Below are 25,674 nucleotides of genomic sequence, written 5' to 3' on the forward strand. Positions count from 1 at the left end.
TTTCCAACTTTCCAGCAGTCATTTACAACATTAACAATGTCTACACTGTATTTCCAATCAATTTTAAGTTATTTTAATGGAAAAAAATGTGCTTATCTTTCAAAAACAAGTACATTTCTAAGTGACCCCAAAATGTTGAATGGTAGTGTATGTTTCCATTGATTCTTGGAGAATATAACTTAGAAATGCCTCATGAGGTTAGTTTAACTGTCACACTCTATGACAACCTAAAAATGAAAGCTTGTTTTACTCCTATGTCTGTAAACACTGTACATATAAACACACACTGTATAGCTTCATAATATGGTTATAACATTCATTTGTATATCGTGGACGGTCAGTCCTTGCATCCACAGCTCTGTCTATTAATCCGAGAGTGGTTACATTTCTCCAGGCCCATCCCTCAGCTTTTTACCAAACCAGAGGCGGGGCGACCGTTTTGTTATTGTTTCATCTGTGGATTTGCCTTTTAAACAGCTGCATATTATCAAGATATCAAAGTGTCACCAACTACGAGGGTAACAATAGGCCTATAGCAAGTGCAGCATATGGCATTCATTTTCACATGTAAATAGCACTATTCAGTAGTGCTCATAGCATGCCATTCCATGAGCGCATCTTTTATTCAACTCGAATCAATGAGCCCAATCAGTCCTCCATGACAACAGAGTAGGGCTGGCTAATAAATCCTTAGTTTTGGGCTCATGCTCAGGTAAAATCATTTGGCTAATCTATACTTGCATATTTCCAAGTCCTATTCTTGAAGATCAAGAGGTATAACATTTATTGGAATGACTGGAATTCTGATACACTTTGGCTTTTAATGTGACGGCAGGTAGCCTAAAGGTTAGAGCGTTGGACTTGTAACCGAAAGGTTGCAAGATCGAATCCCCAGGCTTACAAGGTAAAAATATGTCGTTCTGCTCCTGAGCAAGGCAGTTAACCTACTAGGCTGTCATTGAATAATAATAAGAATTTGTTTCTAACTGACTTGCCTAGTTAAATAAAGATATAATTTAATCGTAATATTCTATGTAGTTGAAAGCAATGGGTTAGAAGAAGCCTACATAACAAACCCATAAATAAAATGTAACGTTAACATTGATTTATCCTGCAATAGATGCCGTTCATTTGGTAACATACATTTTTGTCTTCTAATGCCTCTTAAGCGGAAAGTAATCTAAAAGTAATGGAATGTAATCAGATTATGTTACTGAGTTTGGGTAATCCAAAATTGACATTACCGATTACAATTTTGGACAGGTAACTAGTAACTATAACGGATTACATTTAGAAAGTAACCTAGCCAACTCTTTTGTTTTCACATGCGGACATTTTCAGCTGAACATGTGAAAAAGTGACAATGTGATTTCACATGTGCTTTGTTTTTGCAAGGGAATGAAACGGTACAGGTTTTTCAAAGAGTAAGTGGTACGCTGTTCAGCTAAAATAATGTACAAATCTTTAATCAATGACAATATGATTACATTTGACATGATCACTTAGTAGTGACTTTTCAATATGACCCCATCTGGGATTTGAACTGGATTTGTGATACGCTAATCTTTCTGCTGTAGCATGATAATATAATAGTTTTCTCGAGTGTATTTTTAACAAAGCTGAGATTTACTTTGAAGTCCAAAGTGTAGGAATACAGGTGAAATGAGTCATTGACACACACATGGTGGCGTAGCAGGAAGATCAGAATGCTGTGAACCAAGAGGTTGTGTGTTCAAATCCTAGGTGAGGAAATGTTGAATAATAATTACTGTATAAATAAACAAACAACATGTAATCATCTATGTCAAATATCTACGTTGAAAAAAACAGTGTATGTTAATTACAAGCACTTGTATTTTTATCCCAACGACTCATTTTTGTTTGCAGGGCATCACCTGTCAAATCGCATCTGAAAAATATTCACATATGAACATTTGAATGGTTTTGTGATCACGTGACAATCCACATGTGAAATATCCCCAAGTGTTCCAAAAACACATGGTTTCACATGTGAAATTTCAAGCATGTACCCCTCAAGACACTAGCTAAATCCTGTGTAACACCTAGTAATTACACTGTAATTATACAGATTTTACATGTACTCTGTGGTGTACTTATGTGTTTATCCTCCAACTTGAGGATGACACCCGTATGGTAGACCCCAGTCAGTGAAGTTGATCTATATCTGATCTGTTTCTGTGAACTCAACCAAGTCAACCCAGATTATATACTTCTGGGGGGCAACTTCTAACCACAACATTGAATGGAATTTTTGAAGTGTGCATATTCACAGATTGGTAATTAGAGCCTATGTAATCTCGGGACACCCAGCACATCTGTCCACAAGAGATTACAACCTTGTGATAGCTATTACTGAATAGGATGCAGCTGAGAAGAAACAACACGTTAAATTGGTGAATTTCGTGGAAACGTTCCCATTTTGTAACAAGCATGGTAACAAGCATTCGTTGTTACACCTCAGTAATTACGGACTGCAATTACCACCAATAACTGCACAGCTCTCAGAGAAGGTTCCAACCTCAGGAACACTTTGCTCAACAAGCCCGGGTTCTCCTGGCAGTTGGAGGGTATGTGTTTTCAGTGTATTTCCATGTGCTCACGGCAATCATAATAATCTATCTGGAGACACCTAAACATATTTACCTGTGTGCTACACAGTAGTTTGCAGAAACGCTTCGTAAGTCACCCTGGATAACAATGTCATCTAAATACACATTCATCTCCTAACAGCAGAGGGATGAGTGCAGGGGTGAGGGGGGGACATGAAGAAGAGAGGGAGGAAAAAGAGTAAACAGACAGAACATTTGGTTAAGGCGATCAGAGTGAGTTCCATCACTGGCCCTTTGAAGGCGGGCACTGCACTGTGCTGCCAGGCAAAGGAGGGAGGTGGGGGGGGTAGCGCCAACAGGGAGATAAGAGAGGAGCATTAATCCATCAAACAGGATTAGGTAGTGAGGTGGATGAGAGGTGCTGGGTAGGATGGGTCACTGCCACCCCTGCTCAGCCATTGGGCACAGTGGTAGGGAGGCAGTCCAAGCCATATCAGCAGCAGCACACAGGGCGATAGGGGTGGCCCTGGGGAAGGTGACACCAGACCAGGCAGAGACCCAGGGGTTAGCTGGGAGATGTGTGGCCTCTCATTAATGCATCTGTTCTGCATGGTCCCTATCATGACATGGCACAGGCACACGGGTGTTACCCATTGAGTTCTCTCTGCCAGGCCAGACCTCTGTACTCCAGCATCATGGGAGCTATGGCCACACACAGGGACTGAAAGAGATAGAGTCCACCCTACTCACCTCAGAGAAGATCATGCAAAACCACTGCACTATGCAACATCTGCTATGGAATCAAAATGGCTCAAGTACAGACATTGAAATCATTCAAGGACACACTGGCAATAGCAATCCTTGAACTTGGTCCAAAACTATAATCAGAACCATGGACACCAGGGCTTTCCCACACACCCATCCAAATGTTCTTACTAACCTCTTTAACACAGTTCAATAAACAGAAACTAGTGCCAGAGAGATAGGAAAGGAAACATAGACCATCGGCTCATATTCATGCCAGTGGTGTGTGATACAGAACAATTCTAATCAGAGGGAGATGGAAAAAGGATCTACTGCTCCCAATTGTCTGACTTTATCACCATCACCACAAACTCACAGCAGATCAGCAATCCACAAAACATCACAGCCTAGAACAGAAGCATGATCTCTTACGCACATGTCAACACAGTCCGTCTGGACTTCTGTGTGACTTACCTCCCTTGTTCCTGTGTCTGCCTGGCGCCCTGCCCTGCAGGCTGACCTCTGGTCCTCCCAGGAGCAGGAAGAGAATCAGAGCCAGTTCACAAGCAGACACACATCCACATCCACACCTGGTCCTGGGTGACATCTCAGGGCTCAGTCTGGCACCTGGGTCTCCTCACACACACACTCTGGGTAGGTTCCACTGTGGGACACTACTGTCTCCACCCAGCAGTCTCGCCAATCACAGGGAGGGCAGCATGGGAGATGTGAGTGGGACGGTCCCACTCTGTCTGCTACACCCTCAGTCCCATCCACATCAGTTCCAGTTCCCAGGCGCCTCTGCAGACACATTCATGGTATCCCAAAGTTGATATTCATAAAGGGTGTTTTCCTTTGTTCTTAGTTGACAGTTGGCTGTTTCTCTTGGGTCTGTCCACCATGCGATGGAGAGACTGTGTCTCCTTGCAGACAGAGCTGCTGTATCCACAATCACATCGTCAGAGAGCTGTAGAAGCGTTGTGCAGTCCCTTTTCCAGAAGATCCCCTTAGACAGCACTGCACAGGACAGCTTGAGGACAGAGCTGGCTGAGCAGCTTCACACAGCGTGGAGCTCTCCCTCACTTGCTCTGTTTCACACACATACTCTCGCTCTCTCGCTCTATTTTTCTCTGAAGGCTGAAACAGTTGCAGGTAAAGCTGGTGCTGATTATAGTGGTAGTGATGGTGCTGATGGAGACAGTGGTGTTGATGGCGTTCATGGTGGTGAAAGCCTGCTCTTTCACCACCATGTGTTTAGTCAGAGGAGACGTCCATGCAGGAGAGGAAAACACACCAGTCCAGAGGTATGAGCGCAGGGGATGGAGAGTGAGAGAATGAGAGAGCGTGTGTGAGTGTGAGAGAGGCACAAGTACAGTGTAACAGTAAAGCGAGCAGTGGAAAGAGAGTGAGAGAGATAAATGAAGCCAATGGTTGAGACGTGTGGAGGAATGTCAGGTTGGTGCGTGGAGAGAGGAGAGAAGTAACGGAGACGGCTCTAATCCTCACACGCAGGCAGGCAGGCAGCTCTGGAAGCAGCAGTCGATAGAAAAACACTTTCCGAGGAGAAAGATGACAGCTTCACCACGCGGCTATGTCAGCTCAGCGTCATAGATCAGTGTGGAGAGAGTGAGAGAGAGAGAGCAGGGGATATGGAGAGAGGGAGCTGACTTCAGAGAGTCTGGGGGGAAGTTGAGGGATATGGAGGCAAGGAAAAGAGAGGAGAGGTAAGGGGGTGGAGAGGGGTGATGTACGTTCCTAGCTACAGTATCTCTGGGGTGTGCAAGGTTTTTCCACCACAGTTACAGGAGTTGAGCGAGTGAAATGAATGTTTATCACAAGAAACCCAATCACCCTCTTACACTCTTTACATACAATTACTATCTTCCTCTGTCTTGCGCTTACACCACCCCTTATCCAAGCATGTCAATTAACAGTATGGGATAGCAGATCGTCAGATCAATGTAGCTGCAATAAGAGACACCAGGCTGTCAGAGGTGTCAGTGTGTTGTTCCTGGTTATTTGAACCCTGCATGTACACTGAACAAAAATATAAACACAACAAATTCAACGATTTTATTGAGTTACTGTTCATATAAGAAAATCAGTTAATTAGGCCCTAATCTATCGATTTCATATCACTGGGAAAACAGATATGCATCTGTTGGTCATAGATACCCCCCCAAAAAAGTAGGGCCATGGATCAGAAATCCAGTCAGTATCCGGTTGGATGTACTGCCAAATTCTCTAAAACAACGTTGGTGGCGGCTTATGGTAGATAAATTAACATTTTATTATTGGGAAACAGCTCTGGTGGACATTCCTGCAGAAGCATGCCAATTGCATGCTTCCGCAAAAGTTGAGACATCTGTGGCATTGTATTGTGTGACTAAACCACACAATTTAGTGGTCTTATATTTCCCCCAGCACAAGGTGCACCTGTGTAATGATCATGCTGTTTAATCAGCTTCTTGATAAGCCACACCTGTCAGGTGGATGGATTATCTTGGTAAAGGTATGTAAAACAGGTGTGTAAACAAATTTGTGCACCAAATTTGAGAGAAATAAGCTTTTAGTGCATATGTAATATTTCAGAGATATTTTACTTCAGTTCATGAAACAATGGACCAACACTTTACATTTTGCTTTATGTTTTTGTTCAGTATTGATAAAAGGAGATGCAAGATTAATGAGGCATGGTTGTGTGCAAATGTGTGTGTATGTGTTAGTGATGTGCGGATCAGCTGTTTTTTCATCTGCCTGCAATTGCTAATAACTCATGTTACCAGCTGACTGTAAGAGATGAAGTGAAAAATCACTATACAGGCCGGCACTGTGCAGTCAGAGATGCCGGTATTATTTTTGGACATGTTTTCTTCTTATGTTCCCGCATTTTGGGAGGCTATTTGTTAGTCAACGTGTCTATAATTTTCTACTGTCATTACTTGTTACCTTAGAAGAGTAAATAAACCGTTGCTCACCCGAAAATGGCATACATCAATAGAATGCTTCAATCTAGTTGACATCAGTAAGGTTTTCTCTTTCACCTGTGCTTCTCTTGTGCAGCAAAGACGTTTAGGGGCCGGGGAACCAACGCAATAAATAACATACAACAAAATATGGGAAAGATTTCCCATGTAAAATGTCCAAATGACGTCAGTTTGACAAAATGTAAGGTCATTTAAAAAATGTGAAAAGAAGCCAACATGTTTCTGATAAGATATCAGTTTGGCTTGAATGCACATTTTATGTGGTTGAAATACTATCAACTTTTATGAAGCTGATAAAGATAGCACCTGTACTGTGTGTGTGCGATGCACAGTTATTGATGTCTCCTCTGTAATTGAAATGCTTCATGGAACCTCCAGAGGTGTGTCAATCAATGGCCACTTGAGTCATCATAAGCAACAGGGCATCGCTGCAATCGTTTTCTCTTATGTGGGAAGGTCTCACCCGGCTGTGTTATGATCAGTACTGCTTTTCCACAGAGGGAGTTTTCCAACACACATGGTTACACTATTTACTGTTTGTCCAACAACCTGTCATGATCCAGTCCGAATACTGACACACTCATAAGTAAGCAAAGTAGCTCACACAAACAACATATTTGTGCAAGAACCAAGCTAAAGAGGATATCTGCAGGTCAAAAAACAAACAGAGCAGGCATGCCAACATCTTTTTGATTAACAATAAATATCTATCATTGATTTAAAAGTCAAAGTTATCTAGCAACCACAGATAGTTTCAGAAAATAAATATACACATGCAGGGCACATTAAGTTGAAGTCGGAAGTTTACATACACTTCGGTTAGAGTCATTAAAAGTCATCGTTTTTCAACCACTCCACAAATTTCTTGTTAACAAACTATAGTTTTGGCATGTCGGTTAGGACAGCTACTTTGTGCATGACACAAGTCATTTTTCCAACAATGACAGACAGATTATTTTGCTTATAATTAACTGTATCACAATTCCAGTGGGTCAGAGGTTTACATACACTAAGTTGACTGTGCCTTTAAACAGCTTGGAAAATTCCAGAAAATGATGTCATAGCTTTAGAAGCTTCTGATTGGAGGTGCACCTGTGGATGTATTTCAAGGTCTACCTTCAAACTTAGTGACTCTTTGCTTGAAATAATGGGAAATCATACCACTCAGGAAGGAGACGCGTTATGTCTCCTAGAGATGAACGTACTTTGGTGCGAAAAGTGCAAATCAATCCCAGAACAAACCCTGTGAAGATGCTGGAGGAAACAGGTATAAAATGATCTATATCCACAGTAAAACGAGTCCTATATCGACATACCCTGAAAGGCCACTCAGCAAGGAAGAAACCACTGCTCCAAAAGTGCCATAAAAAAGGCCAGACTATGGCTTGCAACTGCACATGGGGATAAATATTGTAGTTTTTGGAGAGATGTCCTCTGGTCTGATGAAACAAAAAATATAACCGCTTGGCCATAATGACCATCGTTGTGTTTGGAGGAAAAAGGGGGAGGCTTGCAAGCTGAAGAACACCATCTCAACCACGAAGCACGGGGGTGGCAGCAACATGTTGTGGGGGTGCTTAGCTGCAGGAGGGACTGGTGCACTTCACAAAATAGATGGCATCATGAGGACGGAAAATTATATGGGTATATTGAAGCAACATCTCAAGACATCAGGAAGTTAAAGCTTGCTCACAAATGGGTCTTTGAAATGAACAATGACCCCAAGCATACTTCCAAAGTTGTGGCAAAATGGCTTAAGGACAACAAAGTCAAGTTATTGGAGTGGCCATCAGAAAGCCCTTACCTCAATCCTATAGAAAATTTGTGGGCAGACCTGAAAAAGTGTGTGCGAGCAAGGAGTCCTACAAACTTGACTCAGTTACACCAGCTCTGTCAGGAGGAATGGGCCAAAATTCACCCAACTTATTGTGGGAAGCTTGTGGAAGGCTACCCGAAATGTTTGACCCAAGTTAAACCATTTAAAGGCAATGCTACCAAATACTAATTGAGTGTATGTAAACTTCTCACCACTGGGAATGTGATGAAAGAAATAAAAGCTGAAATACATCATTCTCTCTACTATTATTCTGACATTTCATATTCTTAAAATAAAGTGGTGATTCTAACTGACCTAAGACAGGGAATTTTTAATAGGATTCAATGTAAGGAATTGTGTAGTTTAAATGTATTTGGTTAAGGTGTATGTAAACTTCCAACTTCTACTGTATACGGTTGCCTGATGACTCATCCTGAAATAATAATAATTGATTACTACATACATTCAGTCAATCTGCCATCCTAGAAGTTGTGTGACGTCAAAGAAATGAGGGTAGTTGTACAAAAGAAGTTAATCAGCGATTGGATAGTCTCAAACAAATCCAACCAATCAGAGTATCAAAGTTGATAACATCCTCATGTAGGTCGGTGTGGTGATATTGATGGTTTCTCTTGAACGGATGGCTTCTACTGCTGTGGGTAAATGGAGTACAGCTCCATTTAGTTGTAGTGTAGAGGACAACTGTAGCATTTTAGCTTTTCCTAACCTTATCCCAATTGTCCTAATCTGCAACGTTAATCATTTACATAGTCGGCTTGGGGATTCAAACCAGCAACCTTCCGGTTACTGGTCGAACACTCTTTAACACTAGGCTATCTGCCGTTTCTGGGACCAATCAGAACAGTCCGAATATGTTCTCATTCCGGAAGTCGTCAGGGAGGGAGGTAAATCCAGACTCATCATGGAGAAGAAACGTTGGCCCTGATGTTTGACCAGAGTGATGTGGATGGGTAGCCAGGCAACATATACAGTGCAGAGGTTGGAAAAGTATTTCATACAGATATGCAGTGAGATCTCTGCTTGAGACAGTGTTGTGACTGTGAGCAGGTTGACAGTTGAAGTAAAACAAGGCATCAGTTACAGCAGGGAGGCAGCCAGTGAGACAGTCAGTGAGGGGGAGAGGTTGTCACAGCAGTAGAAGAACATCCACAGGCCTGCTTCTGCACGGTGACAGCAAATTACAGGCAGTCAGGGTTTGGGCACATGTGACAAGAGAGATTCACCCCTCACTGGAAGAGGGGAAGAGGAGAGGGGAAGCTCAGGAACTTGGGGGTAGGTAGCAGGGGTTGGAACCGGTTCAGGGCACATAAAAGAAAACCGGAAAATAACAACATTTCCCAAGGAACATAATCAGAATCTGGAACGAAAGTGATCTGTACTGTTCTGTAACAGAACTGTTATTTTAAAACATTGGAATCGGTTGATAATGTTATGGGCATTTTTTTCAGTCGCACAAAAAAACACAACAAAGCACTTATGCAAAACCCTCCCTCTGTCACTCAGAAATGTATTCCTGTGTCTGCCTGCCAGCTGGAAAAACTTTGCCAGTGTGTGAGTGTGTAGGCTACCTGCCACCCCCCCCTGAAATATATGTTACTGTAGCCTACTGACGTCATTACAAGCGGGATTCAGAATACTAGTTAAGGATACTATAGTTATCACATTTCACATTGGATTTATTAAATACAAAAGGTAAGACGTGTTTTTAATTCTGGTGCCGCTCTGCACACACAAGCCTGTTAGCTAGCTAGCGAGCGAATGTTAGCTCTGCTCCAACGTTAAGCCAACTCTTGGAAGTTGGAAGACATTCCTTCAAGTTCGGCTTCTATCAAGTTCCTTCACAGAAGTCGCTCCTCTGTAGGTATAATTCTGTGAGCATAATTCAGATAATGCACGTCATAACAAGATGCCCGGTGCTTCAAGCCTCCTCCACAACCCTCTCTCTCTCTCTCTCTCTCTCCTCCCACCCACAACATTTCAGTCGCATCTCACACACTACACTTGTCTGTCCATCACACATGTAAACGACTATAGATTGTCCAAACCATAGCAAGCTGCTCTGTCTGCTGATTGGTGAAGTAATTTAATGTCAAACTAAATGTTTAAAAAAAGAAAGATTGGTGAGCATATAGATCCTCAGAATGACCAAAAAAGGTTTTTATCTTTTGATATTTGAGACAAAGTGTGCTAATTGTACCCCTGAGTTTGATGATTATGTAATGCACATTATATCATTTTATTAGATGTCACTCTGCAAATGTTTCAACAATAATTGAGCAGAACGTGTGCCATTACAACTGTACCGGTCACAGGGCTGACCAGTGTATATGCAGCAAAATTAGGTCCAGGCAGGTTCAGCTTTTCAATCTGGGCTCCAGTCCTCAGAGACACAGTGACATTTCACCTCTAACATGGGACTGACTGCCCTTCATACGGAGTCTATTGATGCCAAGCGGGGAGGGAAATGTAATATCTGATGATTCCCTTTTCCACTGAACAATGAAAAAGGAAAAGGTACTCATAAAACACCAAGGGGTATCATAGTTTAATCAAGTATTGTTTATTATTGTGGATCGTGGTAAGCGACATATAGCCTATTTTCGTATTAGAACTAGATCATAGCATAATAACCAAACACATTTACCCGTTTTTTTTCTCAGTGAGACACGCAGACTGTATTCTTCAAAATCTCTCATCATCATTGATTATTCACGAACATAATTACATCTTCACTTCCCCAGGAATACATATATAGCATTTTATACAATGGATGGAAAGGAGTGTGACATTCAGTGCCTTCAGGACTGAGGGGAAGCTCGGGACTGAGGGGAAGCCCAGCACTGAGGGGAAGCCCAGCACTGAGAGGAAGCTCAGCACTGAGAGGAAACTCAGCACTGAGAGGAAGCTCAGCACTGAGAGGAAGCTCAGGCAGGTAGTTGGCTCCGGCAGAAGCTGGCTGGCTGGCGGATCTGGAAGAGTCTGGTTGACTGGCAGATCTGGAAGAGTCTGGTTGACTGGCAGATCTGGAAGAGTCTGGTTGACTGGCAGATCTGGAAGAGTCTGGTTGACTGGCAGATCTGGAAGAGTCTGGCTGACTGGCAGATCTAGCTGCTCTGGCTGCTCCATGCAGACTGGCAGCTCTGGCTGCTCCATGCAGACTGGCAGCTCTGGCTGCTCCATGCAGACTGACAGCTCTGGCTGCTCCATGCAGACTGACAGCTCCATGCAGACTGGCAGCTCTGGCTGCTCTATGCAGACTGGCAGCTCCATGCAGACCGGCAGCTCTGGCTGCTCTATGCAGACTGGCAGCTCTATGCAGACTGGCAGCTCTGGCTGCTCCATGCAACCTGGCAGCTCTGGCTGCTCCATGCAGACTGGCAGCTCTGGCTGCTCGATGCAGACTGGCAGCTCTGGCTGCTCCATGCAACCTGGCAGCTCAGGCTGCTCCATGCAGACGGGCAGCTCAGGCTGCGCTGAACAGGTAGGAGACTCCGGCAGCGCTGGAGAGAAGGAAGGCTCTGGCTGCGCTAAACAGGCGGGAGACTCCGGCAGCGCTGGAGAGGAGAAAGGCTCCGACAGCGCTGAACAGGCGGGAGACTCCGGCAGCGCTGGAGAGGCGAGGCGCACTGTAGGCCTGATGCGTGGTGCTGGCACTGGTGGAACTGGATAGAGAACACGCACAGGAAGCCTGGTGCGGGGAGCTGCCACCGGAGGACTGGTGTGTGGAGGTGGCTCTGGATAGACCGGACCGTGCAGGCGCACTGGAGCTTGCCCAACCTTACCTGGCTCGATGCCCACTCTAGCCCGGCCAATACGAAGAGCTGGTATGAACCGCACCGGGCTATGCACCCGCACTGGAAACACTGTGCGCTCCATAGCATAACACAGTGCCTGCCCGGTCTCTCTAGCCCCCTGTAAGCACAGGGAGTTTGCGCAGGTCTCCTACCTGGCATAGCCATACTCCCTGTGAGCCCTCCCCCAATACATTTTTGGGGCTGACTCTCAGGCTTCCATCCGCGTCGCCGTGCTGCCTCCTCATACCAGCGCCTCTCCGCTTTCTCCGCCTCCAGTTCTTCCTTGGGGCGGCGATATTCTCCAGGCTGAGCCCAAGGTCCTTCACCGTCCAGTTCGTCCTCCCATGTCCAGTCCCTCTCTCGCTGCACCTTTGTGCGGCTACACTCCCCTGGTTTAGCCCAGGGTCCTCTCCCGTCGAGGATTTCCTCCCAAGTCCAGAAATTCTTGTCACGCTGCTCCTGCTGCCGCTGTTGCCTGTTACCACGCCACTTGGTCCGGGTGGGGCGGGTGATTCTGTAACGGCTCTCTTCTATCTCCTCCTCTGACGAAGAGGTAGAACAAGGATCGGACCAAAATGCAGCGTGATGATGATTCATGATATTTTAATGAAGGAAAACCTATACATACAAAAACTACAAAAAATAACGAAATGAAATAATGAAAACCGAAACAACCCTATCTGGTGCAAACACAAAAACAGGAGCAATCACCCACGAAACAAACAGAATATGGCTGCCTAAATATGGTTCCCAATCAGATACAATGATAATCAACTGACTCTGATTGAGAACCACCTCAGGCAGCCACAGACTACGTAGACACCACACAAACCCCTAAGACAAAAACACACCACAATAACCCATGTCACACCCTGGCCTGACCAAACAAATAAAGAAAACACAAAATACTAAGACCAAGGCGTGACAGTATCTCGCTGTCTAACTAGGTGATATTAGCTACGCACCCTTATTATACCAGATCCTCTTCTCCTTCGACCGGGGGAGGTCTTTTTTTAATCCCTTTATCATTTCTGACAACTTTATGAACAAGGTGACATCTATTTCAATGCATGGGTATTATAGCGATACATATCTACTTGTTAACATGTTCTGTTGCAGATTCAAAGCCAGATTAAGTCATTGCCGAATGTATCCAAAATAATGAATAAATAAGCATATTTTCTTTGGCAAAAATGCACCTAGTCAACTGCAACAATTACATTGTTTTAAAGAAATCAAAATAGTAAACAATGTATACATGTGCTTTTTTGTACATACTATACACTACCGGTCAAAAGTTTTAGAACACCTTCTCATTCAAAGATTTTTCTTTATTTTGACTGTTTTCTACATTGTGAAGACATCACAACTAGGAAATAACACATTTGGAATCATTTAGTCACAAGTGTTAAACAAATCTAAATATATTTTATATTTGAGTTTTTTCAAATAGCCACCCTTTGCCTTGACGACAGCTTTGCACACTCTTGGCATTCTCTCAACCAGCTTCATGAGGTAGTCACCTGGAATGCATTTAAATTAAATTAACAGGTGTTAATTCCTTCTTAACCTCTTGAAGCTAGGGGGCACTATTTTTATGTTTGGAAAAATAATGTTCCCAAAGTATATGGCCTATTTCTCAGGACCAGATGCTAGAATGTGCATATAATTGACCGATTAGGATAGAAAACACTTTAAAGTTTCCAAAACTGTCTAAATATTGTCTGTGAGTATAACAGAACTGATATTTCAGGCGAAACCCTGAGAAAAATCAAACCAGGAAGTGGCTTCTATTTTGAAAACTCCATGTTCCATAGCCTCCCAATGCTCCATTTAAAGGGATATCAACCAGATTCCTTTTTCTATCGCTTCCTCAAGGTGTCAACAGTCTTTAGACATAGTTTCAGGCTTTTATTTTGAAGAATGAGCATGAACGACCACATTGCGTAAGTGGATAGGTGGGGGCTCTCAGAGTGAGTTGTGTGCAAAAGAGAAAGTTACTCCCAGTCCTAGTGAAAAGCCATCTGTCCCGGTTGATATATTATTGAATAAATATTTGAAAAACACCCTGAGGATTGATTATAAAAAACATCTGACATGTTTCTGTGGACATTATAATTTGGAATTTTTGTCTGTGTTGTCATGACCCCTCTTTCCGGTGGATTCCTGGGCATAACGCACCAAACTAACAGAGGTATTTGGATATAAAAAATATCTTTATGGAACAAAAGGAACATTTGTTGTCTAACTGGGAGTCTCGTGAGTGAAAACATCCGAAGATCAAAGGTAAACTATTATTTTGATTGCTTTTCTGATTTGTGACCAAGTTACCTGATGCTAAGTGTACCTATTGTTTGGCGAGCGATCGATAAACTCACACAAACGCTTGTATTGCTTTCGCTGTAAAGCATAATTTCAAAATCTGAGACGACGGGTGGATTAACAAAAGGCTAAACTGTGTTTTGCAATATTGCACTTGTGATTTCATGAATATGAATATTTTCTAGTAATATTATTTGACTGTGGCGCTATGCTATTCAGCGTTGCTAATGACAATTATCCCACAAATTGAGCTATAGACAATACAACTTAAGCATTGAGCACAGCATTTTGTTGACAACATGGGGGTTTACAGGATAATAGCAGACAATATTGCCACTATTTTTTCATCTTCAATTTAAGCCTACTAGAGAGCGGGTACCCTCAGGCCTGGAGGAAGCTAAAGTAATTCCGCTTCCCAAGAATAGTAAAGACCCCTTTACTGGCTCAAGTAGCCGACCAATCAGCCTGTTATCAACCCTTAGTTAACTTCTGTAAAAATGTGTGTTTGACCAGATACAATGCTATTTCTCAGTAAACAAACTGACAACAGATTTTCAGCATGCTTATAGAAATGTATGATACAATTTTTGTGGGGACTGTTAGACTTCAGTGCAGCTTTTGACATTATCGATCATAGTCTGCTGCTAGAAAAACGTATGTTTTTTGGCTTTACACCCCAGGCTATAATGTGGATAAAGAGTTACTTGTCTAACAGAACACAGATGGTGATCTTTAATGGAAGCCTCTCAAAGTTAATATGTTTAGGCCCCTTGCTTTTTTCAAAAAAGTTGAAATTCAACTTTGAGTAAAGAGCTGCAGTTAGTTTCAGAGTGGGTGGCAAGGAATAAGTTAGGCTTAAATATGTCTAAAACTTAAAGCATTGAATTTGGAACAAAACTCTCACTAAACCCTAAACCTCAACAACATTTTGTAATAAATAATGCGGAAAATTAGCAAATTGAGATGACTAAACTGCTTGGAGTAACTCTAGATTGTAAACTGTCATGGTCAAAACGTATTAACATATTGATGCAGTAGTAGCTAAGATGGGGTCTGTCTATAATAAAGCGATGCTCTGCCTTCTTAACAACACTATCAACAAGGCAGGTCCTACAGGCCCTAGTTTTGTCGCACCTTGACTACTGTTCAGTCTTTTTTCTCTCCGAGAAGGCATAGCAGTTCAGACGTCTTTTGTCCTCGTCTTGTAGTGTCCTGTATATATATATATATATATATATATATATATATATATATATATATATATATATACAACTTTTTTTCACATACATTTTATTTTTATTTTCCATCAACTCATCTTCAAAACACTCTCCTGCAACCCGCCTCACCAATTTCTATTTATAAATAAGTATAATCAAATCAAATTGTATTTGTCACATACACATGGTTAGCAGATGTTAATGCGAGTGTAGCGAAATGCTTGTGCTTCTAGTTCCGACAATGCAGTGATAACCAACAAGTAATCTAACTAACAATTCCAAAACTACTGTCTTATACACAGTGTAAGGGGATAAAGAATATGTACATAAGGATATATGAATGAGTGATGGTACAGAGCAGCATACAGTAGATGGTATCGAGTACAGCATATACATATGAGATGAGTATGTAGACAAAGTAAACTAAGTGGCATAGTTAAAGTGGCTAGTGATACATGTATTACATAAGGATGCAGTCGATGATGTAGAGTACAGCATATACGTATGCATATGAGATTAATAATGTAGGGTAAGTAACATTATATAAGGTAGCATTGTTTAAAGTGGCTAGTGATATATTTACATCATTTCCCATCAATCCCATTATTAAAGTGGCTGGAGTTGGGTCAGTGTCAGTGACAGTGTGTTGGCAGCAGCCACTCAATGTTAGTGGTGGCTGTTTAACAGTCTGATGGCCTTGAGATAGAAGCTGTTTTTCAGTCTCTCGGTCCCAGCTTTGATGCTCCTGTACTGACCTCGCCTTCTGGATGATAGCGGGGTGAACAGGCAGTGGTTCGGGTGGTTGATGTCCTTGATGATCTTTATGGCCTTCCTGTAACATCGGGTGGTGTAGGTGTCCTGGAGGGCAGGTAGTTTGCCCCCGGTGATGCGTTGTGCAGACCTCACTACCCTCTGGAGAGCCTTACGGTTGAGGGCGGAGCAGTTGCCGTACCAGGCGGTGATACAGCCCGCCAGGATGCTCTCGATTGTGCATCTGTAGAAGTTTGTGAGTGCTTTTGGTGACAAGCCAAATTTCTTCAGCCTCCTGAGGTTGAAGAGGTGCTGCTGCGCCTTCTTCACGACGCTGTCAGTGTGAGTGGACCAATTCAGTTTGTCTGTGATGTGTATGCTGAGGAACTTAAAACTTGCCACCCTCTCCACTACTTTTCCATCGATGTGGATAGGGGGGTGTTCCCTCTGCTGTTTCCTGAAGTCCACAATCATCTCCTTAGTTTTGTTGATGTTGAGTGTGAGGTTATTTTCCTGACACCACACTCCGAGGGCCCTCACCTCCTCTCTGTAGGCCGTCTCGTCGTTGTTGGTAATCAAGCCTACCACTGTTGTGTCGTCCGCAAACTTGATGATTGAGTTGGAGGCGTGCGTGGCCACGCAGTCGTGGGTGAACAGGGAGTACAGGAGAGGGCTCAGAACGCACCCTTGTGGGGCCCCCGTGTTGAGGATCAGCGGGGAGGAGATGTTGTTGCCTACCCTCACCACCTGGGGGCGGCCCGTCAGGAAGTCCAGTACCCAGTTGCACAGGGCGGGGTCGAGACCCAGGGTCTTTTACGAAGTCGTTTTTTTGGGGGGTCGCTGCATGCGATCCATTCCGTTGACCTGTTTGTAAGGCAGAACACAGGATCCGCGTCGCGGAAAACATATTCTTGGTCGTACTGATGGTGAGTTGACGCTGATCTTATATTCAGTAGTTCTTCTCGACTGTATGTAATGAAACCTAAGATGACCTGGGGTACTAATGTAAGAAATAACACGTAAAAAACAAAAAACTGCATAGTTTCCTAGGAACGCGAAGCGAGGCGGCCATCTCCTTCGGCGCCGGAAGTGTATATGGGATATATTATTTACCTCAAATCTGCAATCCTCCAAGAAGCTAGCCAGAAGCTAGCCAGAAACTCCAAGAAGCTAGCCAGAAACTAACCAGAAGCTAGCCAGGAGCTAGCTGGAAGCTAATCAGAAGCTAGTTCAGAAGCTAGTTAGCTTCTTTACTGGCAAATCGTTAGTATTCAGCTAACCACGGTTTGTGGTCATCAGCTATCCTTTAGCTCGAAAATCTATCGCCAGTTTTGTACGGCGCAGCGCGGCTCGGAACGGAACATACCGGACCATTTTTTCTCTCCATGTCCTTGGATTTCAACTGCTCTCTGGACATTCATTCCCGGATCTTACAGCTAGCTAGCTGCTATCCGTGTGTCTATCTGCTCTCGTCGATTCCGGAGCAAACATCAATTACTCCGGAGCTAGCCAGCTCCGTCAATCACTCCTGGGCTGCAGTCACCTATCCGGACCCGTTTTACTGCCTACGCGGAGCCCCACCGGGCCTTCACAACTGGACTGCCGACGTTATCTACCCGAAGAAGATCGCTACCTGAACGCCCATCTGCGGCCTGCTAACCGTTAGCTGTCTTACCGGCTGCTCTCAGAATAGACAATCGGACAATTTATTTATTTTTATTATTATTATGTTTCTTCTTGGGCCTCTATAACTATATCTATTGTTTTTATTTTATTTTTGTTGTTGTGTGATTTGGACTAATCCCCTCTACCACACGTAACCCCACTAATCTACTGACGGAACGCAAGAGGTGGCTAACAACAGACCTCCATCCTATGCTAGCTTGCTACCGATGTCCTGGCTAGCTGTCTAAATCGCCGTGACCCCCAAACCAACCACTCCACTCACTGGACTCTTTTGATCACTCGACTAAGGATGCCTCTCCTTAATGTCAATATGTCTTGTCCATTGCTGTTCTGGTTAGTGTTTATTGGCTTATTTCACTGTAGAGCCTCTAGTCCTGCTCACTATACCTTATCCAATTTATTAGTTCCACCACCCACACATGCAATGACATCTCCTGGTTTCAATGATGTTTCTAGAGACAATATCTCTCTCTTCATCACTCAATACCTAGGTTTACCTCCACTGTATTCACATTCTACCATACCTTTGTCTGTACATTATACCTTGATGCTATTTTATCGCCCCCAGAAATCTCCTTTTACTCTCTGTTCCAGACGTTCTAGATGACCAATTCTTATTGCTTTTAGCGGTACCCTTATTCTTCTCCTCCTATGTTCCTCTGGCGATGTAGAGGTGAATCCAGGCCCTGCAGTGCCTAGCTCCACTCCTATTCCCCAGGCGCTCTCTTTTGATTACTTCTGTAACCGTAATAGCCTTGGTTTCATGCATGTTAACATTAGAAGCCTCCTCCCTAAGTTTGTTCTATTCACTGCTTTAGCACACTCTGCCAACCCGGATGTTCTAGCTGTGTCTGAATCCTGGCTTAGGAAGACCACCACAAATTCTGAAATTTTAATTCCAAATTACAACATTTTCAGACAAGATAGAACTGCCAAAGGGGGCGGTGTTGCAATCTACTGCAAAGATAGCCTGCAGAGTTCTGTCCTACTATCCAGGTCTGTACCCAAACAATTTGAACTTCTACTTTTAAAAATCCACCCCTCTAAAAACAAGTCTCTCACCGTTGCCGCCTGCTATAGACCACCCTCTGCCCCCAGCTGTGCTCTGGACACCATATGTGAACTGATTGCCCCCCATCTATCTTCAGAGCTCGTGCTGCTAGGCGACCTAAAATGGAACATGCTTAACACCCCAGCCATCCTACAATCTAAACTTGATGCCCTCAATCTCACTCAAATTATCAATGAACCTACCAGGTACCCCCCCAAAGCCTTAAACACGGGCACCCTCATAGATATCATCCTAACCAACTACCCCTCTAAATACACCTCTGCTGTCTTCAACCAAGATCTCAGCGATCACTGCCTCATTGCCTGCATCCGTAATGGGTCAGCGGTCAAACAACCTCCACTCATCACTGTAAAACGCTCCCTGAAACACTTCAGCGAGCAGGCCTTTCTAATCGACCTGGCCGGGGTATCCTGGAAGGATATTGATCTCATCCCGTCAGTAGAGGATGCCTGGTTATTTAAAAAAATGCCTTCCTAACCATCTTAAATAAACATGCCCCATTCAAGAAATTTAGAACCAGGAACAGATATAGCCCTTGGTTCTCCCCAGACCTGACTGCCCTTAACCAACACAAAAATATCCTATGGCGTTCTGCATTAGCATCGAACAGCCCCCGTGATATGCAGCTGTTCATGGATGCTAGAAACCGTTATACACAGGCAGTTAGAAAAGCCAAGGCTAGCTTTTTCAGGCAGAAATTTGCTTCCTGCAACACTAACTCAAAAAAGTTCTGGGACACTGTAAAGTCCATGGAGAATAAGAACACCTCCTCCCAGCTACCCACTGCACTGAAGATAGGAAACACTGTCACCACTAATAAATCCACCATAATTGAGAATTTCAATAAGCATTTTTCTACGGCTGGCCATGCTTTCCACCTGGCTACTCCTACCCCGGTCAACAGCACTGCACCCCCAACAGCAACTCGCCCAAGCCTTCTCCATTTCTCCTTCTCCCAAATCCATTCAGCTGATGTTCTGAAAGAGCTGAAAAATCTGGACCCCTACAAATCAGCCGGGCTAGACAATCTGGACCCTTTCTTTCTAAAATTATCTGCCGAAATTGTTGCCACCCCTTTCGTGTCGTCTGAGATTCCCAAAGATTGGAAAGCAGCTGCGGTCATCCCCCTCTTCAAAGGGGGGGACACTCTTGACCCAAACTGCTACAGACCTATATCTATCCTACCATGCCTTTCTAAGGTCTTCGAAAGCCAAGTCAACAAACAGATTACCGACCATTTCGAATCTCACCATACCTTCTCTGCTATGCAATCTGGTTTCAGACCTGGTCATGGGTGCACCTCAGCCACGGTCAAGGTCCTAAACGATATCTTAACCTCCATCGATAAGAAACATTACTGTGCAGCCGTATTCATTGATCTGGCCAAGGCTTTCGACTCTGTCAACCACCACATCCTCATCGGCAGACTCGACAGCCTTGGTTTCTCAAATGATTGCCTCGCCTGGTTCACCAACTACTTCTCTGATAGAGTTCAGTGTGTCAAAACGGAGGGTCTGCTGTCCGGACCTCTGGCAGTCTCTATGGGGGTGCCACAGGGTTCAATTCTTGGACCGACTCTCTTCTCTGTATACATAAATGAGGTCGCTCTTGCTGCTGGTGAGTCCCTGATCCACCTCTACGCAGACGACACCATTCTGTATACTTCCGGCCCTTCTTTGGACACTGTGTTAACAACCCTCCAGGCAAGCTTCAATGCCATACAACTCTCCTTCCGTGGCCTCCAATTGCTCTTAAATACAAGTAAAACTAAATGTATGCTCTTCAACCGATCGCTACCTGCACCTACCCGCCTGTCCAACATCAATACTCTGGACGGCTCTGACTTAGAATACGCGGACATCTACAAATACTTAGGTGTCTGGTTAGACTGTAAACTCTCCTTCCAGACCCATATCAAACATCTCCAATCCAAAGTTAAATCTAGAATTGGCTTCCTATTTCGCAACAAAGCATCCTTCACTCATGCTGCCAAACATACCCTTGTAAAACTGACCATCCTACCAATCCTCTACTTTGGCGATGTCATTTACAAAATAGCCTCCAATACCCTACTCAACAAATTGGATGCAGTCTATCACAGTGCATTCTGTTTTGTCACCAAAGCCCCATATACTACCCACCATTGCGACCTGTACTCTCTCGTTGGCTGGCCCTCGCTTCATACTCGTCGCCAAACCCACTGGCTCCATGTCATCTACAAGACCCTGCTAGGTAAAGTCCCCCCTTATCTCAGCTCGCTGGTCACCATAGCTTCTCCCACCTGTAGCACACGCTCCAGCAGGTATATCTCTCTAGTCACCCCCAAAACCAATTCTTTCTTTGGCCGCCTCTCCTTCCAGTTCTCTGCTGCCAATGACTGGAACGAACTACAAAAATCTCTGAAACTGGAAACACTTATCTCCCTCACTAGCTTTAAGCACCAACTGTCAGAGCATCTTACAGATTACTGCACCTGTACATAGCCCACCTATAATTTAGCCCAAACAACTACCTCTTTCCCAACTGTATTTAATTTCTACTTTGCACATTCTTCCATTGCAAAACTACAATTCCAGTGTTTTACTTGCTATATTGTATTTACTTTGCCACCATGGCCTTTTTTGCCTTTACCTCCCTTCTCACCTAATTTGCTCACATTGTATATAGACTTGTTTATACTTTATTATTGACTGTATGTTTGTTTTACTCCATGTGTAACTCTGTGTTGTTGTATCTGTCGAACTGCTTTGCTTTATCTTGGCCAGGTCGCAATTGTAAATGAGAACTTGTTCTCAACTTGCCTACCTGGTTAAATAAAGGTGAAATAAAATAAATAAAAATGTGGTCAGGTGCCACAAAAAAGGGACTTAGGAAGATTGCAATTGGCTCAGAACAAGGCAGCACAGCTGCACAGGACTGTGAGGCAACACAAACATTGGCACACACACACACACACACACACACACACACACACACACACACACACACACACACACACACACACACACACACACACACACACACACACACACACACACACACACACACACACAGATTTAGTACTGTAGAGTGGTGGAGTAGGGGCCTGAGGGCACACAGTGTGTTGTGAAATCTGTGAATCTATTGTAATGTTTTTAAAATTGTACAAGCCGCCTTCATTTTGCTGGACCCCAGGAAGAGAAGCTGCTAATGGGGTCTCCATAATAATTACAAATGCAAAATACCAAATACAAATGTCTACTGTGTGTGAATGATGGAAGAATCTTACCCCAGCTTTAGGTCCATTTCAGTGTATGTGGTCACAGACCTGCACATCAACCAGTACTGGGACCACTGGAGACTTGTGATGCTTGCTCTCAAAGTGCTGCTTGAATGTCTTCGGTTCTGCATCAGTAAAGGTCAAGTACAAAATGGAGGAAGTTAACAATCTGTGGCTTAGGCCAGTACAATAGCCTACACATGGAGAGGAACCTAAAGGCACATACTCTACCAACCAATACTACTCACCCGACTTCTTAGCAGCCCCGCCATGGCTTCAGTCAACAACTTCAACTTGAGAGTTGTGCATGCGTTATATATCAATACCCCCCCCCACATCTGAATGGTAGGAGTGTGTAGAAGCTTTTGTTCCTGCCCAGCCCATACCTGATTACTAATCATAGTCTATTACGTGATTCAGTGAGTTGGTTATTTAATTCAGGTGTTAGAGCTAGCCTGGGACAAAACCTTTCCCACAGTACAGTGTTCCAGGTTGAAACCACTTTTGTAGTTGAGAGGGGATAAGACTCAGGCACACTCACTGGTTCTGGAATAGAGACGGTGCAAATAAGGTTTGCAGTTTTCATCAAGAATGCCTAGCCCTAGCTTCACCATCTAAGTTAGCTAGCTAGTTAACTAGCAAGCTAGACTGTTGATTTATAAATGCAAAGAAAGCTAAACTTGCTTTTATGAATTTCTAATGAATTTAAAATGGCTAGACAAATACAGTAGATGGAGAATGTAGCCATCTAGCCAGGCAAATCAAATCAAGATTTATTTATACGGCACGTTTCAGACATGGAATGCAACGCAATGTGCTTCACAGGAAAATAAATTATTTAAAAACAATGAAAACAAAATCTTAAATATTTACTACACAACAAACATAAGATAAAAAACTAAATAAATGACAAAAACTGAACAACTAAAAAACATCCTAAGGAAAAGCAAAGCAAAAAACATGTTTTTTAAGGTCCCCTCAGGTTCTCTGACAGGCTATTCCAGAGGCTGGGGTCATAATAACTAAAGGCGGCCTCTCAATTCCTGTTGGTTCTATGCTTTGGGATTGTTAAAATACCACTGCCAGAGGACCCGAGGGACCTACTGGGTACATAACATCAAAGCATGTCTGACATGTATTGGGGTGCACAATCTTTTAACAACCAATCGAAGAATATTAAAATGAATTCTTAAACACACAGGCAGCCAGTGCAGAGACCTTAAAACTGGTGTAATACGCGCTCTCCGTCTGGTCTTGGTCAGTAGCCGTGCTGCAGCATTCTGTATGTTTTTCAGTTGACCAATGGCTTTCTTGGGTAGACCAGACAGGAGAGTATTACAGTAGTCAAGTCTGCCTATAATAAAAGCGTGGATGAATCTCTCTGTATCAGCCTGAGAGAGAAACGACCTCACCTTGGTAATGTTCCTCAGGTGGTAAACAGCTATTTTGGTCACATTCCTAATGTGTGATTCAAAATTCAGTTCAGAATCTAAAATAACATCTAGGGTTTTTACCTGGTGTTTTATCTTTATTGCCTGTGAATTCAAATGTGCGGCCAGATTCTCTCTCTGTGCTTTGACTCCAACAATAAATACCTCGGTCTTGTCTTGATTTAGCTGGAGGAAGTTGTGAGCCATTCAAGTACTTAAATTATTAGTACAGTCTGATCATTTATCAGTGGAGCTAAAATCCTCTGGTGACACAGAAATGTAAAGGCTTGTATCATCTGTGTAGTAGTGAAAATCATTGCTGTGCTTTCTGATAACGCTGCAAATGGATAACATATATAAACCGGACCCAAAATATAACCTTGTGGAATGCACATGTGATATATATTTTCTCTGAGTTATGTTTACCATTTTTGCTAGCTAGATAACAGGCGTTGCCCAAGACAGTTCACAGAATTGTCAATTTCAACAACCTTAGCCAATTTATAATGACTACATTTAGCTAACATTAGATAGTTAATTCAGAGATTCTTACCTTTGCCTCCATTCGGCAGTCTTGTCCAGATCATCATGGCCCTGGTGAGTGACGTGAAGCTTGAGACAGGCATTTGTAGTTCTGTATGGTAGCCACATTAGCATTTAATTTTGGAGGGTAAATACTGGCCGAATATATTGATAAAGTCACCTTTTCCGAGAGAGATTTACACGGTTATCAAAACCTACACAAAACACAGCCCTTGTTTGAAGTGTTTCTAAAATCCATAATTAATAAAATGAATGGTGGAACAATGATTGTAACCATTTCCGTGTATGACTGCTAGGTTTTATGGTATTATGGCTCATAATGTGGTAGAGGTAGACTATTATCTGTAAGGACCCTCAATTGAGTAATGAATTTCAAGCACAGATTCAACCACAATGACCAGGGAGGTTTTCAATGCCTCACAAAGAAGGGCACCGATTGGTAGATTTGTGAAAATGACAAAGGCAGACGCTAAATATCCCGTTGAGCATTGTGAAGTTATTAACTCGGCTTTGGATGGTGTATCAATACACCCAATCACTACAAAGATACAGGCGTACTTCCTAACTCAATTGCCCGAGAGGAAGGAAACTGCTCAGGGATTTCACCATGAGGCTAATTGTGACTTTAAAACTATTGTGATATGAGAAGATAGATCAACAACATTATACATTATAGTTACTCCACAATACGAACCTAAAGGACAGTGAAAAGAAGGTACCCTGTGCAGAATTTTATTCATTCCAAACATGCATCCTGTTTGCAACAAGGCACTTAAGTAATATGTCAAAGAATATGGCAAAGAAATTCTATTTTTGTCCTGAATACAAAACATTATGCTTGGGGCATATTTAACATAACACATCACTGAGTATCAATCTTCATATTGTCATGCATGGTGGTGGCTACATCATGTTATGGGTATGCTTGTCATTGGAAAGGACTAGGGAGTTTATTTTTTACAAAATGAAATGGAATACAGCTATAAGCACAGGCAAACTCCAAAAGGTAAACCTAGTTCAGTCTGCATTCCAACAGACACTGGGAGACAAGTTCACCTTCAGCAGTACAATAACCTTAAACACAAGGCCAAATCCACACTGGAGTTTCCAAGATGACATTGAATGTTCCTGAGTAGTCTAGTTACAGTTTTGACTTAAATCTGCTTAAATCTATGGCAAGACTTGAAAATGGCTGTCTGGCAATGCTCAACAATTAACTTGACAGAGCTTGAAGAATTTTCAAAAGAATAATGGGCAAATATTGTACAATGCAGGAGTGCAAAGCGACCCCAAATCAAAATAACTGTAGCGACCCTATGTTTATTAACGTAGATACCGACTTTGCCACTTGAGCATGCTTTTGAGGCACAGTCAATGACACGCAGGGCTATGGGCCAGAAGGTTGACGGTTCACGGACCACCATAGACGAGCTCACTCTCCCAGTCTGTTTTAATTTCCTTTT

At 43.1% G+C, this 25,674-nt stretch overlaps 1 protein-coding gene across 4 annotated transcripts in view; it reads right to left on the reverse strand.

Moving 5' to 3' along the window:
• Window positions 1–25,674, reverse strand: part of LOC118390301 (roundabout homolog 2-like) — a 219,337-nt gene that overhangs the window by 187,332 nt on the left and 6,331 nt on the right. For 3 of the 4 annotated variants that reach the window (XM_052457260.1, XM_052457258.1, XM_052457257.1), the window contains exon 1: window positions 3,789–4,806. The exons of the other annotated variant lie outside the window; for it this stretch is intronic. In XM_052457260.1, coding sequence (XP_052313220.1) covers window positions 3,789–3,921 — 133 coding nt within the window. In that variant the 5' untranslated portion in view covers window positions 3,922–4,806. Of the gene's footprint in view, window positions 1–3,788; window positions 4,807–25,674 lie in introns of those variants that run through there. 4 annotated transcript variants of the gene reach the window in all.

Source organism: Oncorhynchus keta, chromosome 11 (assembly GCF_023373465.1).
Source record: "Oncorhynchus keta strain PuntledgeMale-10-30-2019 chromosome 11, Oket_V2, whole genome shotgun sequence".
NCBI classification, from domain to species: domain Eukaryota; kingdom Metazoa; phylum Chordata; class Actinopteri; order Salmoniformes; family Salmonidae; genus Oncorhynchus; species Oncorhynchus keta.